Below are 18,157 nucleotides of genomic sequence, written 5' to 3' on the forward strand. Positions count from 1 at the left end.
CAGGGCCAGGGATTCTGTTCCCAATATTTTCTAATCCCAAAATAATCAGGTGGTGTTCACCCAATAGGACCTTCGCGCCTTAAACAAATACCTACAAAGAGAGAAGTTCAAGATGGTGACCTTGGGTTCTCTACTTCCCCTTCTGCAAAGGAAAGACTGGCTCTGCTCTCTAGACCTCCAGGACGCTTACACACACATCTCAATCACTCCGTCACATCGCAGATTCCTGCGGTTCCTAGTAGGCCCAAAGCACTTCCAGTATCGAGTGTTGCCATTCGGCCTAGCATCTGCCCCAAGAGTCTTCACCAAGTGTCTCGTCGTGGTAGCAGCCTATCTCAGGACTCAAAGTGTCCATGTCTACCCCTATCTCGACGATTAGTTGATCAGGGCTCCCACTCATCAAACTGCGCTGACGTCCCTACGTCTCACTTTGCATACCCTGATCTCCCTAGGGTTCCTCATAAACTATCCGAAATCCAGGCTAGTTCCATCTCAAACCCAATTGTTCATAGGGGCCGACTTGGACACTTTAAAAGCAAAAGCATTCCTACCCCAGGATCGGGCTCCCACTCTCGCATCTCTGGCCCATCAACTACAGTCTCGACAACACTCAACTGCACGTCACTTTCTGATCTTACTGGGTCATATGGCCTCCTCGGTGTATGTCACTCCGATGGCCCGCCTTGCCATGAGAGTAATGCAGTGGACTCTAAAATCGCAGTGGATTCAGTCTTCTCAGCCAATGTCCACTATTGTCCACATCACCAACCAACTCAGCTTATCGCTGGCTTGGTGGATAAACCAATCCAATCTTCTTCAAGGCCTTCCATTTCAGAATGCAGAACCTCAAATAACCTTGACAACAGATGCCTCCAACCTCGGCTGGGGTGCACATGTTGCAGACCTGCAAACTCAGGGCATCTGGTCTCCAGAGGAAGCCAAACATCAGATAAATTTCCTAGAGCTTCGTGCAATCAGAATTGAAAACCTGGCTGTTCACAACCATACATCCTCCTCACAACATACCTCCTTAATGGACCTCACTCTTCTCATGTCCCTCAGCCATGATACCTTTTATACTTACTCTTTTCAAATTTTATCATAATTTTACCTTTCTAACTTTAACTGTTATCTTACTTTTATTATGATCACTGTATTACTTCAATAAAATGTTCTGCACCGATCGAAACTTATAAACCGTTATGATGGTGAAACCAAATGATGGTATATAAAACTCGATAGATAAATAAATAAATCAGATATGCTCTCAGGGTCTTTCAGGATTACCTCACTAACAAGGTCATCCTGATTCAAACCGCCAACCAGGTGGCCATGTGGTACATCAACAAACAAGGGGGAACGGGCTCCTACCTCCTGTGTCAGGAAGCTGCACAGATATGGGCGGAAGCTTTTTCATCATTCGATGTGCCTCAGGGCCACCTACTTGCCGGGAGTGGACAATGTGTTGGCAGACAAGCTGAGTCGCACTTTTCAACCCCACGAGTGGTCCCTCAACCCCACAGTAGCGGACTCAGTATTCCAATGCTGGGGTTACCCTCACATAGACTCTAAGTCAATCCACAACCGCAAAGTAGAAAACTTCTGCTCTCTCACTCGCAGCTAACACTTGCAGCCAAGATATGCTTTCTCCCTCTCATGGACCAGCGGTCTCCTTTATGTATACCCTCCACTTCCACTCATTTCGAAGACTCTCGTGAAGTTATGAAAGGACAGGGGCTTGATGATTCTGATAGCCCCTCACTGGCCACGCCAGGTGTGGTTTCCAATACTTCAGGACCTATCAATTCGCCGGCACATTCCTCTGGGGAAGGACCCGCTTCTGATCACTCAGAACGACGGAGGCCTACATCACCCCAACCTCCAGGCCCTATCTCTGACTACCTGGATGTTGAAAGGTTAATTCTTCAACCTCTTAACCTTTCAGAGCCAGTTTCCCGTGTCCTGGTAGCTTCGCGAAAGCCTTGCACAAGAAAGTCTTATCGCTATAAATGGAACAGGTTTACGGTATGGTGTACTTCCATGTCCATCGACCCCCCCCCCCCCCCCCTTCATTTGTTCCACAGCGAAGTTTCTTGACTATCTCTGGCACCTGTCAGAGTCAGGCCTGAAAACTTCGTCTATCAGAGTTCATGTCATAAAGGTGTCGGGGATGTCTCCATGTCTGGATGTCTCCATATCGGTACAACCCGTGGTAACACGCTTTTTGAGGGGCTTGCTGCACCTAAAACCTCCATTGTGCCCTCTGGCCCCTTCTTAGGACCTTAACGTGATTTTGGGGCGGCTTATGAAACCGCTGTTTGAGCCTCTCCAATCCTGTGATCTCCGCTATCTCACCTGGAAGGTGATGTTTCTTCTGGTGATCACATCTGCTCGCAGAGTTAGTGAGTTGCAGGCCTTAGTCGCCTACCCGCCTTACACTAAACGTCTGCATGACAGGGTAGTACTCCACACTCACCCTAAGTTTTTGCCTAAGGTAGTATCGGAGTTTCATATTAATCCATTATACTACCCACTTTCTTTCCCAGGCCCCATTCCAATCCAGGAGAACAGGCTCTGCATACTCTCGACTGTAAACGTGCTCTAGCTTTCTACCTAGACCGTACAGCTGCCCACAGAAAGTCCACTCAGTTGTTTGTCTCTTTTGATACCATCAAATTGGGTAAACCTGTGGGAAAGCAGACCCTCTCCTCCTGGTTAACGTACTGTATTTCCTTTTGCTATCAACAGGCAGGCATCCCGCTCCAAGACCGTGTCAAGGCATACTCTCTATCAGGGCCATGGCGACTTCAGTAGCGCACCTCCGCTCGGTGCCACTTACTGACATTTGTAAAGCTGCTACCTGGAGCTCTCTCCATAACTTTACAGCCCATTATTGCTTAGACAAGACTGGCAGACAAGATTCCATCTTCGGCCAGTCTGTCCTACGCAACTTATTTGTCAATTATTTTATTTATTTATTTATTTGAGTTTTATATACCGTCATTAAGTTATTCACCATCACAACGGTTTACAGTAGGGCACCAGTAAAAATATGGGTCGTATATTACATAGGTGGTGACAATAGTATTCGGTGACAATAAGGCGTTTATTAGGGGGATTAAGTGTATCATAGCAATATGTCCTGAAGGTTGCCTACAGTTAAAAAAAAAAAAAAATATATACCAACATCCTTCCACTGACCCATCAGGGTTCAGGATGCCCTTTTAACCAAATTTCCACCCCATTTGTTGTGTCTGTTGCACATCTTTGGGTACATTTGGTGCATTGCTCAGGCATCCTTAGCTCGGTACTCACCCATATGTGAGGACTACCATCCTGCTTGTCCTGTGAGAAAGCAGAGTTGCTTATCTGTAACAGGTGTTCTCACAGGACAGCAGGATGTTAGTCCTCACAAAACTCGCCCGCCACCCCACGGTATTGGGTTCGTTATGTTTCTTATTTTTCGCATGTACTTTTACTATAAGACGAGACTGAAGGGGGGGACCCCTGCTTAATGCAGGGTTGGTGCTATGCTGGGCATGCCCAGTAGGTGCCAGTCAAAGATCTTTGAATAAAAAAAAAAAACAAGCAGAAGAATAGGAATAGGAATTCGCTAGTGAGAAGTTTTCCTATCGGGGTCTGTTTTCCTCAGCATTTGGCTTTCCCACCTACGAATCTGGGGAGTTCTGTGAGGTGAGGAGTTGAGTCAGGCACTGCGGGTGGAATAGCCTTGTAGCTAGGCCCCGCTCTCAGGCTTCTTGCTGCGTGGTAGGCCGCAACTGTAAGTTTGCGCGACTTCTCTATTTCGATGAGTGCCTGCGTGTCTCATTGTGCATCTGTTGCCATGTCTCCCATTGTGGCACATGGGTGTGTGCATGGATGATTCCTTGGACGCATATCCTGACAGAAATGCACATCCTGTGCGTTCAAGTTAGGCATCCTTCCTTCTGGACATACAACTTAGGCATTTAGCTTGGGTGTTCCTAGAGCGGGTGTACCTGTTCGCACGGTTTGTGTGCCTACATTCAGCGAGAATACTAAGCACATGTGCCTGGATGCACATTGTTTGTGCGCCCATTTTTGGCGCGGTTCTTACAGGCAGATATCTGGATGCATGTGTCTAGCTGGGCACATGCCTATACCTGTTTAAGCGCATATCAACTGTGGCACGGGTGGCAAAGAAGTTTAAGCACTTATTTATTTGTGCTGCTTGCCGCCACAGGGTGATACAGCCGGAACTTTCTATAAGCCTGTGTTAGCGCTGCCTGGATTCTCATGGGGATTTGCTGACAATGGTCCATCTCCTTGGTCTGAGGGGAGTGGGACCGAGGGCGACAGGAGGCGGGTGTCCCCTCCTTCTGTTGATCCAGTAGCCGAGTCATCAGGGGAGACTCGCTCTCCGGAAGCCAGGTTCTGGCCTATGGGGCCTAGAATGGACCCATCCTCCTTTTCCTGGATGGAATTCTTCCAGGGCTTACAGACATTTCTGCAGAGGCAGTTGTCTGTTTACAGTATCTACTAATTGGTATTTTGTGGCCTCTCACCTTCGAGCTATTATAGACTGGCACAGAATGCAGAATTGCAAACCATGGATGATCTTGACACAAGCTGTTTTGGGGAATATTCCCATCTCTTGTCTGATTTGGCTGCCCAAAAAAGCATGGAGATTACCCAATACCGTTTTCAGCTCTCTTTCTCTTTCACTTCTTTTTTATTTTACTAACCTTGGCTGTTTTATTGTTTATGATATATTTTAATCTTTTAATTAACATCATTGCTTTGTCTTATTTTAGATTTATTTATTGCCTTTTAACTATTTTATTTTCTTCATTTTATAAGATGATTATGAATATACCTATATAACTGTTATTTTATTTGAATCTACAACAATTATGTGAACCGTTGTGATGGTTCCCCGAACGACGACATATAAAAATAAATAAATAAATAATTAAAGGTCTGGACAAGGTATGGTGATCTTTTCTGGTGGGATCCAGAGATTATCATTATAGCACCTCTTTATTTTATAATGATCACATTAAGCCAGGAGTGCAAGATTCGATATTTAGGACCTGGGATCATTTGGGGATTACAAGATGGGAGCATGTATGTAGCTTATCGGGCTTCCAAAGTTTTTCGGAACTACAATTTAAATACAATCTCCCCGGTTCAGCTGTATTTTCTTATTTACAACTTCGCCATTTTGTGCTTCAGTCTAATATTGGGGTCTACCTGGCTCAAGGTGTCTCCTATTTTGAATCCTTATATAAAAATGCAGACAAAGTCACAGGGGTATTATCTAAACTTTATGTGCTACTCAGTAGGGATTTATTAGTGAAACCATCTCATATCAGAGATTGGGAATCCGATTTGGATTACACTTTTTCGCAGAACCAGTGGCTGGAGATCTTTCAAGCCACAAGTAGGGGTTTGATTTCTCCTAATATCATGGAAAATGGCTATATGGTTCTTTACCAATGGCATATGACCCCCTGAGCACTTGCATAAGATTAATTATATTTCTAAAGTGTGCTGGAAAGGATGCACAGGGCAAGGATCTTTTTTTCACTTATGGTGGGACTGCAAATTTCTTCAAACCTTTTGGGAGGAGGTAGTTAACTGGTTGCAGGGTCTCTTTCGCTCTAATATAATTGTTCTCTTCCAACATGCCCTGCTTAATGTCCCTATTTCACAAGGGGATGCCTCTATACGAACACTAGTACGCCATGTCTGTATTGCTTCACAGAGTGCTATTGCAAAACACTGGCGTGAGACTGGTTGCCCACGGGTTGTCGATGTTACCAATCAGCTGGAATATGTCTACTCTATGCATAAAATCATGGCCACCAAGAATAAAAACATGCGTCGGTTCGAACAAATTTGGTCTCCCTATAATGACTGGCGAAAATCTATGGAAAAAATGTAATGTTTTAACTTTGTCTGTCATATTATCACTGATGGGGAGGTGGGCAACTTTCCTAAGTGGTATTTTAATTATATGGGAGTTTCGAGACCCAGATCAGCAGAGGGGTGGGTGGTTTTGGTTGGGTTTGGTTTTTGTTTTATTTTTATTTTATTTTATTTTTATAAGGTTCTGTAAGTATCAGCAGTACTTCAATTGGCAGATTCACTTGCAAGGACGGTCTGTAGGCAGGCTTTAGTGGTGTCAGTATAGCTCTATGTTCTGCTATAAGCATGGTTCAAATGTTGTATTGTCTGATTCAAAATGATATCCTGTTCATTGTAATATAGGCTAATGAACCTAATAAAAATGTAATGGAAAAAAACCAAAACCTACTAGCTTGGGACTTTGCGCTCAGAGTTCTCCAGAACCTGCCACCATGGGCAAGCACCATGGCGCAGCACAGCCTGGCAAGGTTCAAATGCATGTAGATTGCGATAACACCAATGCTAATGACGGTGGCTCTCCTGTTGTGAAAGGGGAGATTCTCCTGAATTGGAACCACATAGGACTATTCTCCATTTCTTTCATTGTGATGAGTGACCAAGCTTGATCACTCAGACCTTGCAGACCCTCGGAGTGGCTGGGGTTGACTCCTCGGACGGTGAAGACGGCGGATTCCTTTTTGGTTAACCTATGCAAGGCCTCATGTTTCTTCATCCTCCTGGATTTGAGTCAAGAGTTGCTTGATCTGGAATGGGGTGCGCCAGAGGTGTCCTTTAAAAGGAGGATGTACTTCACAGGTTAATATCCCTTGAATTTGTGGGCCAGAGAGCAGTTGCCCTATGGTTAATGCCTTGGTGTGTTTGGTCACGAATCAGACCTCCATCCTGGATGTGAAAACATTCTAAAACACTCCTTGAGGCGGTGGTGATGAACTTAAAAAAAAAAAAAAAAATTCCTTCTTTTTGTGCCCTGATAGCTCGAGCTACCTTGCATCTTTCTCAAGAATCTGACAGTGCTGCTTTTGACAACGGGCCCATGGTGGATCCAGGTGCTACCCTCTTAGCTGATGCGAGCTGTGACCTGGTTTGCACAGTCACCAGAGGGCTGCTTCTGTTGTTGTGGCCTGGCGATAGCTGTGGATGCACAACTGGTCAGTAAATACCATTTCGAAGTCCGATCTTACCAAGCTGCCCTTTCAGGGTTTGCTTTTATTTGGCAGTGGATTGGAGAAAATGGCACATAGATGGGGGGGAAACTCAGTTCCCTCACTTGCTGGAGGGCAAGAAGCCGGTTTCCCAAATTTTTCGGGCAAGTGACCACTCAAGACTACCGGCATTTTTGGCCTTATATGGGAGGTTCTTCCCACCTGTCCCTTACATAAATCACAGTCCTTTCACCCCCCAAGGGACTCGAAAGGGTGCAAGCTCCAAAAGTGGAGCTTCTCAATCTTCTCATTCAGAATTTGCGGGCTCACCTGTGCAGGAAATAGGTGGCTGTCTAGTCTTTATCACAGGAGGGTTCAGATTACTTCAGATTGATGGGTCCTCGAGGTTGTTTGGGACAGGTATGCTCTAGGATTTCTTCACATTCCCATACTGGCTCTCAAGACTGTCAGTCATCATTTGCGAGTCACTCGTTTCAGGATGGAAACGATGTGCTCTGTTATGATGGCAGTACAAATAGGGGGAGTACGTCACGTCTCTGGATCTGACAGAGGCATATCTGAATATTCTCATTCACCAAGAACATCAACCATTTCTTCGATCTGCCATTCTGAATTGTCATTACCAGTTTCAAGCCTTGCTTTCAGGTTGACCACTGCACCCAGAGCCTTTTCTAAGGTCATGATGGAGGTAGCAGCGCCCTTATGCAAAGACGACGTTATAGTTCACCCCTATCTGAATGACTGGTTAATTCCAGCCAAGGGTGTGGAAGTGAATCTTCATGCTTCTTACAAGGTAGTCTTGTTATTACAGGAGCTAGGCTGGGTGCTGAATCTGGCTAAGAGCAATTTGCAGCTGACTCTGACGCCAGAGTATCTCAGAGTTTTTCAACACAAAACAGGGCAGAGTATTTCTGCCGGAGACTCCAAATGTTGATGGCTCAAGTTGGAGAACACTATTCGCCAGACTATGTGGTCTTATCTACAGGTCCTAGGGTTGATGGCCGCCAACTTGGAAGTAGTCCTCTGAGCAACGGTGCATATGCAACCCCTTCATGTTGCTTTCCCGATGAAACCCGCAGTCACAGGACTATGTAGCAAGGCTGCTCTTACCATTAGAGGTGAGTTCTCAATTACAATGGTGGATACAGGTAGTTCATCTCAGGAAGGGAGTTTCCTTGGAGACGCTAGATTGATTGTTACTCATGACAGATGCGAGCCTTCTGGTCTGGGGAGCTTGCTGTCAGGCGTTGATGGTGCAGGGTCACTGGAAGACAAAGGAGCGACAGGGGAACATCAACAGATTTGAAGCACTGAGCATCTAGAGGCTCAAGCAGCCTGGAAAATGTCAGACTTTGTGCGACGGTGACTTACATCTATCATCCAGGTGGAACCAAGTGTCAACAGATGGAGGAAGTAGAAGCATTCATGGTGTGGATAGAACACCATCATCTAGGTATATCCACCTCTCACATTGTCAGGAAGGACAAAATCAGAGCAGGCTTCCTCAACAGGAAAAACTTGGGCCCAGGAGAATGGGAGCTGGCAAATGAAGCTTTTTCAGCTCCTTGTGAACTGCTGGGGTCTACCGGACCTAGACCTGTTGGTGACCTTCAACAATGCAAATGTTCCATGCCTTTTCTGTCACAGGCGGAACCTAAAGACACTGGGCATCGACACTCACTCAGGAGTGGCCATGTGATGCCCTGCTGTATGCATTCCTGCCATGGCCTCTGATGGACAGGATTGTCTGGAAGATTGCAAGTCCCACCAACACCTTCCTTTTAGTAGCTCTAGTTTGGGCTCAAAGACCATGATATGTTGATCTCCAGAGGCGGCTGGTGGGCAATCTCCTCAGGCCACTGCCTTGGAAGGATTTGTTGCGGCAGGCACCCATCTTACAATAGGATCTGGGTCAATTTTGTCTTGTGGTTGGCCATTGAATGGGATCTGTTGTTGAAGCGGGGTTATTTGCCTCTTGTGATTTATACCTTACTTCAGGCCAGGACATTTTTTCTACCTCCCTAGCCTAGGTTGGGGTTTGGAGAGTTTTGTCAAGGCCTGGTGTTCTGAGTGATGCTAGTCACCTTTTAGGATGGATATTCCTTTACTTTTGGAATTCTTACAGGATGCTTTGCATAAGGGTTTCACCCTTAACGCCTTGAAAGTTCAAGTTGCAGTCTTTGCTTGTTGTAGAGAACAAGTGCATGGGGGGCCTTCTGTTCCCATTCTGATGTACCCTGTTTCTTGAAGGGAATTTAGCATTTTCGCCCCTGCCTTGCAGCTTCTGGTGCCTCGGTGGGGCCTTAGTTGATCTTGGAATTCTTGATAGGGCCGACTTTTCGGCCACTGTATGCACTTTCCTTCCAGCTGCCTTCCTTGCAATTAATCTGTTCAACATGTTGGGTATCCAAATGGCAGACTGTTCTTGCATGAGCCTTTTATGTGTATGACTCCGAGAGCGGTACAGCTTCGGACAGTGCCCTTATCTTTGCCAAAAGTGGTTTTGGAGCCTCATTTGAATCAGTCTATTTCCCTGCCCACCTTGGACAGGGACAGAAATGAAAGTGAGTATTACATAAGAACATAAGAAAATGCCATACTGGGTCAGACCAAAGGTCCATCAAGCCCAGCATCCTGTTTCCAACAGTGGCCAATCCAGGCCATAAGAACCTGGCAAGTACCCAAAAACTAAGTCTATTCCATGTTACCATTGCTAATGGCAGTGGCTATTCTCTAAGTGAACTTAATAGCAGGTAATGGACTTCTCCTCCAAGAACTTATCCAATCCTTTTTTAAACACAGCTATACTAACCGCACTAACTACATCCTCTGGCAACAAATTCCAGAGTTTAATTGTGCGTTGAGTAAAAAAGAACTTTCTCCGATTAGTTTTAAATGTGCCCCATGCTAACTTCATGACGTGCCCCCTAGTCTTTCTATTCTCCGAAAGAGTAAATAACCGATTCACATCTACCCGTTCTAGACCTCTCATGATTTTAAACATCTCTATCATATCCCCCCTCAGCCGTCTCTTCTCCAAGCTGAAAAGTCCTTGGATGTCCAGCTATATTTACTGCATTTCTTGGAGGTGACTAAATGGATGACCAGCGACATTTACTGCATTTCTTGGAGGTGACTAAATCTGTTTAGGCTCCATGGTGGCAGTGAATAGAGAGCACTGGCCATGCGATCAACGATAGCCCATTGGGTTAAAGAAGTCATTATGGCCGCCTATGTGGCTGCTGAGCTTGCTTTGCTGAAACAGATTAGACTGCATTCCACGAGTGCTCAGGTAGTATCATGGGGGAAACTCTGTTGTCACCTGCCGAGATTTGCTGAGCGGCGACATGGTTATCTTTGCACAACTTTACCAAGCATTAATGCTTGGATGTTTGGGCTAGGGAGGACACAGTGTTCATGCGGGCAGTTTTGACTGGACCATTGGCAGCCTCCTGTCCTTTTCAGGACTAGCTTTGGTACATCCCACTGGTGGGATATTCCTGCTGAGTGCAGAGGAACGAGAAATTACTACTTAGTTGATAATTTCCTTTCCTCTAAGGATGGCAGGTCAATCCCAGACCCACCTTGGGCTGCCGACATTGAATTTTATGGTTAACCTTTTCAGGCGAACATTGCAGAGGTGATTCCTGCTCTTTGATGAAGACTGGTAAGGGGCAATTCTAGCCCTTTAGTTTAGTGCATATGTTACTTCTTTTGTCTGAGCTCAGTGTTCCCATTGGGTTGGAAGCATGAGTGATTGATTGTTGATGATAATGTTCAAGTGTAATTAGTTTGTCCACAGTTTGGCTTTTCCAGAGAGTACTATCAGTCTGATGTTGGGGCGGGACTATATAGCTGTGACAGTTTTTTCTCCATCTCCATCTGCTGGCAGATGGAGATAGGATTGACCTGCCATCCTTCGAGGAAAGGAAATTATCAGGTAAGTAGTAATTTCTCCTTCTAGAGATTTCTCACAGTGATAGCCTTTGATATCTTGTGAGTTTAATAATAAATATAATTACCTCTGAAATTAATTTTTCCCTAATGTCCACTATCTCATTTCAGGTTTTCTGCCATACTGTTTCTATTTCATTGAGCTTTTCTAGACTAAACTGACATCTTTGCTCAGTCTGTGATTTGGTTTCCTGCAGTTTGACTTGCTTGTAACTCATTTGCAGTCTTGCCTTGTCATTTGCTTTGTTGGCTACTGCTTTATATATGCAGGTAAACTAATCAACCAAGTAAAGCGTAGAAAAGTGATTAACACTGAAATCATGTGATCCTCTTGAAATACAACTTGAAAAAAATGTATTCTTTTTCTCTCCACACAGGGAGATAAAGCAGACTGCTTTTATATTGTAGAGTCTGGAGAAGTAAAAATCATGATGAAAAGTAAGGTAGGACACATTTTGAGGAGAACTATGATCTCTGTAATAGTTTAAAGAGTTGGATATTAATTGTCTTCAGCAGGAAAATCTTCCAAAGCTAAGTGCAAGAGGACATCTTACCTGTATAATAGTTTAGTCCCTGTTCTGGAACAATACTGCAGATTACTCAGGTTCTTTTGAATGACAAGCTATTGGCTTACATCATTTCTATATTTTCTAAGACTAGACTAAACTGGATCTTCATCTGAGCATCAAAACTGTACAGAAAATGTGATTGGTGGAAGTATGTGCAGTAGGATAATGGATTAAAATAATGCAAAATCTAACACTAACCTTGGTTTTGATAAAATCTTCAGAGTATGGTTTAATTTTGAAGTTTTGTCATTTGAGAACATGATGTATATGTGTTCTGTTTTGTTCTAGACAAAGACAGGTCAAGAGAGTAACCAGGAAGTGGAGATTGCTCGGTGTAGCAGGGGACAGTATTTTGGAGAACTTGCTCTTGTTACCAACAAACCCAGGGCAGCGTCTGCATATGCCATTGGAGATGTAAAGTGCTTAGGTAAATGTTCCTTAGAGTCTCTTTGTAAGAAATTACAATGGGGGTTTTTATGAGAAGTCGGAAAGCCTTCATTTTATTATTTTCATTTTTTTTTTAATTGCTTTGTTTTTCTTGCCAGCAGGTCTCTTGAAGTCATTGTATGACGTCTAGTGTACTGTGATGTGATGTTTCACAGTTTCCTGAAATCCCCGTAGTGCTAGCACCATTGGGAACTGTAGCTTTTGATTTCTGCTTTCATTATTTAATATAGACAGAGTACCTTGCAGAAATTTTTGTCTATCTCGTCCATAGCTACAGACAAAGTGAAGGGGTTTGATATTGCTTTCCTGCTTTGTTTTTTCTCTGTAGAGTGAGCTCTTGGTTTTTTGCTTTTCCTGCAGTTATGGATGTACAAGCCTTTGAGAGGTTGCTTGGACCTTGCATGGACATTATGAAGAGGAATATCACACATTATGAAGAGCAATTGGTGGCATTGTTTGGTTCCAGCATGGACCTGACCGATCCAGGCAATTAGGCACGACATACTCAGTGCCTTAGCAGTTCAAGACACAAAAAAGCCTCCTATCAGCAACACAACACACAAGGGAAAAATGAGCAGTATGGAAGGAACAGTCTGTGCTGCTGTCATCTTGGGCATTTAATAAACACATGTTTAACAGAGAAATCTCAGCATGTTAGGCTGGATAGATGTTTATTCTATGCCTCCACTTTGCTGCTGAGATTCTATTATTACACCTAATAGCCTTTAAAAATGTTTCAACTTTTCTGTACTTCCTTGATTAAGAATGGCATGTTTCTCCAACAATGTAAGTGCCTGCTACAGAGCCCAAAGTTTAAAAATGGACCCTTAATAATTTATTTTGAGGGTTGTAAAAATCTTTAAAATCTAGATAAATGTTTTCTGGTATAGACTGTTCTTAACTAAAATTTCTAAGTTTGAAAAGAAAGCAGTTGTCTATGGGGGGGGGGGGGGGGCCTTATTCCAGCTCACTTTGGTACTCTGGTGATGGGAGGCAGCCTTTTCCCTGCAAAATGTCACTCTGCCTTTAGTTGTAGTGTTTTTTTTTTCTTTTTGAATTGAAGATGCCAGAGGGTTGGTTGATTAATTTGTTGATTAACTAACCTTACACTGAAGCATTTATGCTGACTGATAAAAATTGCAGTTTAAATATACAAAACACAGTCATTTGTGAAAGCCAATACTAAAAAGCAGCTTTTAGAAATTTATCATTATGGCGATATAATGCAAGCATGGGCAAAGTCTTTTTTTGCTTAGGGAAGTAGTTATTTGTATATAAAGGCATGAACTTTGAATTATTTTGTGGCTGCAGGGGCAATTTTATTTTTTTACTTCCATACAAATGCAGGTCCAGAACAGGTGACTTGAATACATTTGTCACAGCTGTATCTTCCTGAAAAAATAGTGATTTTTACATCATTTCTTCCTCTTTCCATTTTTAAAATGATTATTACTCTAAGAAATACATATGTCCCTATTTCCCTCCTACAAAGATCTCCTATTGATAGACTCCATATGAAAAAAACAATTTTAGGGAATAATTTATATACTTCTAGGAATGTCCCTCATTTCTGTTCTTTAATCTATTTTTTTCAAAATGCCAAGATTTCAAAACCTTGCACCATTTGAGTTTTTGATTTCCATGATCTTGTAGGATTTTGAATGTTATTCAGAGAGTGGTGCTTTTTGACAATGAGTAATGTAAGGATGAAAATTACGGTACAGTTCTAGAGAATTACCTTAATGGGCATTTGCTATACAGCAGTTTCTCAAAAATGTTCTTTGTTAAAATAATACACAAATGAAATTGGAATGTAGAGATTAAACCATAAAGACTAAAGAGTTCCTGTATAAAAGGACATTGAGTTTGTAGGAAATAACATTGTGCAGAACTATTTTCAGGAAACCTCTTGCCTGCAAATGTAAAATTGGTTTTAAAAATTTTAACTATGTGCAGCAAGATCTAAACAGTTTCCTTTTGGGATATGAGTTTTGGTTGCCTCTAGCTTAGCAGTAAATTTTCCCTATGAAACCTCTGCTTCCAAACTAAAGGAGACCCTATGCAGATTTTGTGTGTGTGCATGTGTGGATACTGTTGTATTAGGTGCCATTCCATCACACAAGCTTCTTCTGAGACCTTCATTAATTTGTAACTAGTGTCCTTAAACATGGCATGCGCCATTGTTAAGGCAGGAGTTTGGCTCTTTATTGTGTGACAGGTCTGGCAAAATGTTTCAGTATTGCATTGTAAGTCAGTCAGATACTTTTACTTCCAAGGTTTATTTTTTTGCCAAAGACCTTTATTAACCCTATCATGCTCCTTTTTTGTTCAAGAAATGTAATAACATCACACTGGCAGTGCATTTCACTGCCAGCTAGGAAAATTTAACTCTTGAGGAGAAATTTGGGCTTCCAGGCCTTGTGTTGGCAGTGGTGCTAAGCTTCCAGGGAAAGAAGGAAGCAAGTATTTGAGTGGTCACATGCAAATGCAGCCCCTGCTGTCCGCTAGACGAGTATTAATGTTGATTGGAGAGCGTTGGGTTCTAGCAACAACAGATTCTGTAATGTTTTCACTGCATTAAGTCCTCTTCCACATCCTTGCATCCTTATGTCATACCATAAAAATTAAATAGCTATTGCTAGTCTTTTTTTTTTTCTTTTTGCAAGATTAGTTTCTGTGATTCTATTTTCTACATTCATGCTGCTCTGTGTGGAGAAAAACTGCCATAGATGTGTTTAAGTTGTGATTAATAAACTAGCATGAAGAGTGCGTTCTTCAGATAAGCAGGATTGCAAATTGCATGACAAGGAAACAGCATGAAAAGTGTTTAATAAGAGCACTCAGCAGCAAAGTGGAAAAGAGACAGTATCCTTTAAATTAATAAAAATATTTTCTTATTTTTGGCTTTGCTTGTGGTTGTTGTGAAGTCAGTGAAAGGAGCTTTTAATGGTCAATAGTATCCTGACTGTTGGTTTTTCTGTTTATCATAGCACAGTTCTTACCATGTACAATAAAAACTCCAAGAAAATTGAGAATGCTGTCTCTCTACGAGGAGTGCAGTTTTGCAGAGATGAAGGACAGATCCTTTGAATGCCATCTTTCATTCTTACGCATTTTGTTTCAAATCAGTTGGTTATAGCAGTTTTCATTCTTGACATACATTTGTATACCAGTCTTGCCAAAATGCAAATATGTTTTTTGGTTCACTCCAGTTACTTTGTTATATGTACAATTACTCTTCTTAATATTACTGACAATATTTTAAATCACTTCCGCTATATGTTTTACTTGAGGAGGCCTTCTGTTAGATTTAAGTGTTTTTACACACTACAGGGCTATATTTATAAATGCAAAAGCGATGCCTCGACCTCATGGGAAAATTAATTGTAATCAGCTTAAGTCGACTTGTCTAAGACTAAAGATGCACTACTGCTTTTTTCCTTAGAAGAGAAATCAAATTCTGCCTAAAGATGCTACCTCAAGACTTGAAGGTCTTTATCAAAGTCCCTTTATTGATGATAATTCCATTTATCAATTGTTGAAATTCATCTGTTGTGCTGGAATGTTAAATTCTGTAGTAGAGAACCCTTAATTTGGATTAATTTTACTCTTAATGCAGTTCTTGGCTTTTGTGAAGAGGACAGGTTTACAAACTACTTACGGTACTAGACCTATAAAATATTATAACCCTTTATCATCTCCTGTATGCCTAATGTTTGTATATCAAGGCACATTCAGATAGTCTCTCCTTCCAGCGACAGTAGTTTTAGATCCCAACTTATTCTTATAGGCACTTTTTTCCTTTAGCCCACATCGCATGCTAGTTAAGGAAAAGATAAATGACCTAGGAGGTTTTTATATCCAATGAGAGCGTCAGTAAAATTTCATAGAATGAGCAATTTTAGAATACAGATATTTGTGAGTAATAGCTTGCATGGGTTTGATGAATGAGCCACTTTCCATGACCATAGTGGTCCTATATATTATGGAATTATTTTTTTTTTACAACAATTTGGCTTACAGCAGCACTGATCAGTATTTTTTGGTTGCGTCTTTCCTATACGATATAAAAATATTTACAGGACATGGCTACATTTTGTATACAGACAATTTCTCCATAAAATTGGAGATAACTTCACAATGGGAACACCTGAAATGTATACATGAATGTGGGATTTTTTTGGCTGAGGTGGTTTTATTGTTGAGTTTTTTAATATGATTACATACTATTTTTTTTCTTTATGGCACATCTGGGAGAAAACTGATGGTGCATCTTTAGAACTATAACTATTTTCAAGAGAGAGTGGTTATAAAGAAAGCAAATTCACCTGCTGCCATGACTTGGCTTCACAGAGTTAAGTATGTCCTGCTTTCAGGACTTTTCTTTCCATATCCATGTAATGTTAATGACAGACACAAACTGTCCTTATCAGTGTTAATAAATCATGTTGCCAGGTGTATCAGCATATCTGCTCTGCCAATATGAATCAGATTTGAGTGTTTTTCCTAGCACTGTTAATCAATTCCCTGCTACACTGGGATAGTGCTCATTGCATAAGCCTGTAAACTGAGCAGGAATATGCCATTATGAAGCATCTGTGCCAGTTTAAATTAAGGTGGGTTGATGGGTGGCTTTTTTCATTGAAAACACAGAAACTCTTTAGAGGACACCTTGAAAAATAGTATTTTTAGAAAGCAATTCCAACTTGTACATTATAAGATAAAACCAGTTGTGTTTACTCTTCCGATGTCTGTTTTTCTATTTCTAAGGAGTGTTTTTTACACTAGCATAGGTAAGACTAAATGAATGCATTTCTGATGATCCACCAGATACAAAAACTTTCTAAATGGTGTTGGTGAAATAAACTCCTAGTTGGAGTTCCCATCTGTCCAGAGGCATTGTGTTTTTAATGTTTATAAAGCATGTTTACCAAAACCAGCTGTGTGGGAATTTTTTTTCCTTTCTCCTACTTCCTTTAGCATAGAAAGAGGCAGCAGCATTGTTTGGGGCCATCTTATTATAACTGGGAGAGAGGATTAGGTCGCATATTTTTGATAAAACAAAAAGGGTTTCAGGAATTAGTGGGTTCTTCCTAACCATTGAAGAACATTTAGGACCTGCAGGGCCAGTGCAAGGATATTAGGTGCCCTAGGCGAACTTTCAGCCTTGTGCCCGCCCGGTCTTGGCCCCAACTCCTACCTCATTTGCATTCGCCAAATGTGTGCTTATCTGGGCTACGAGCAGTTTGGGTGCTGTCAGCGGGATAGGCTCCACCCGCGGCCCCACATGACTGCTCTTTGTCGCCCCCCTAATGGTTGGCATCCTAGATAACCGCCTAGTTCCCTGTACGTACCCGAATCAGTCCAGACTCCTGGATTTTGCCCCCCCCCCTCTAATAGATGGAGACAGAAGTTTTCAAAACAAAACCCCGCCTTATATAGGATGGTGCCACCTACAGTCCGGCAGTATTTCTCTGTCTCCAGCAGATGGTGGAGGTGCAAGGCCTATAGTCTGTGCTGATTGCTTAGTGGAGTTAGAGTAGTGAGTTCTGTGAGTTTTACAGAGTTTCGGTCGGTAAAATGTTTTCACTTTGATTTAAAAAAAAAAAAAAAAAAAAGAAAGGAGCAGTTTCTGTCCTGAGCCTCCCAGGGGGTTTGTAAGGTCCTGAGAGGACCATCCCCCGCTGGTTGTTGAGGCAGCTGCATTACAGGGTCGAGGGCCCTCTTGTTCCAAGCTAGCAGCTCTAGGTGCGACACAGGGGAGCCCAGTTCACTCCACCCCACCGGATCAGGACCGTGAACCACTGCCGTGCAAGTCTTTAAAAAAAAAAAAAAGTTTTGATTTTCTTTCATTTTCTGTTAGTGTCACCGGCGCTGCAGCTCTCTCCTCTCCCTGACTCGGTGCTTGGGCGGACCGTGATTATTTTTCTATTTTTTTACAGAATTGAATTTTAGCTTTCTCAGGCCCGCTGCCTGATGCCACGCTCGTCTGCATGCCTCGCATGTGGCTCAGCCCGTGCGTGTCTTCCCAGGGGGGAGGTATTCTCCGGGGCCGTGAAAATAGTTAAAGGCAAGGCTGCCAGAGCTCCTTCAGTGTTAGCTGTACTGAGATCA

At 42.6% G+C, this 18,157-nt stretch overlaps 1 protein-coding gene across 1 annotated transcript in view; it reads left to right on the plus strand.

Annotated features, from left to right (window-relative positions):
• Positions 1 to 17,451, plus strand: part of PRKAR2A (protein kinase cAMP-dependent type II regulatory subunit alpha) — a 394,405-nt gene extending 376,954 nt beyond the window's left edge. The window contains exons 9-11 of the mRNA XM_029601279.1: positions 11,405 to 11,470; positions 11,885 to 12,023; positions 12,404 to 17,451. Of these exons, the coding sequence (XP_029457139.1) occupies positions 11,405 to 11,470; positions 11,885 to 12,023; positions 12,404 to 12,537 (339 nt within the window). The 3' untranslated portion in view covers positions 12,538 to 17,451. The remainder of the gene's footprint in view (positions 1 to 11,404; positions 11,471 to 11,884; positions 12,024 to 12,403) is intronic.
• The last annotated feature ends 706 nt before the right edge of the window (positions 17,452 to 18,157 follow it).

This window comes from Rhinatrema bivittatum, chromosome 4 (assembly GCF_901001135.1).
Source record: "Rhinatrema bivittatum chromosome 4, aRhiBiv1.1, whole genome shotgun sequence".
Classification (NCBI taxonomy): Eukaryota; Metazoa; Chordata; class Amphibia; order Gymnophiona; family Rhinatrematidae; genus Rhinatrema; species Rhinatrema bivittatum.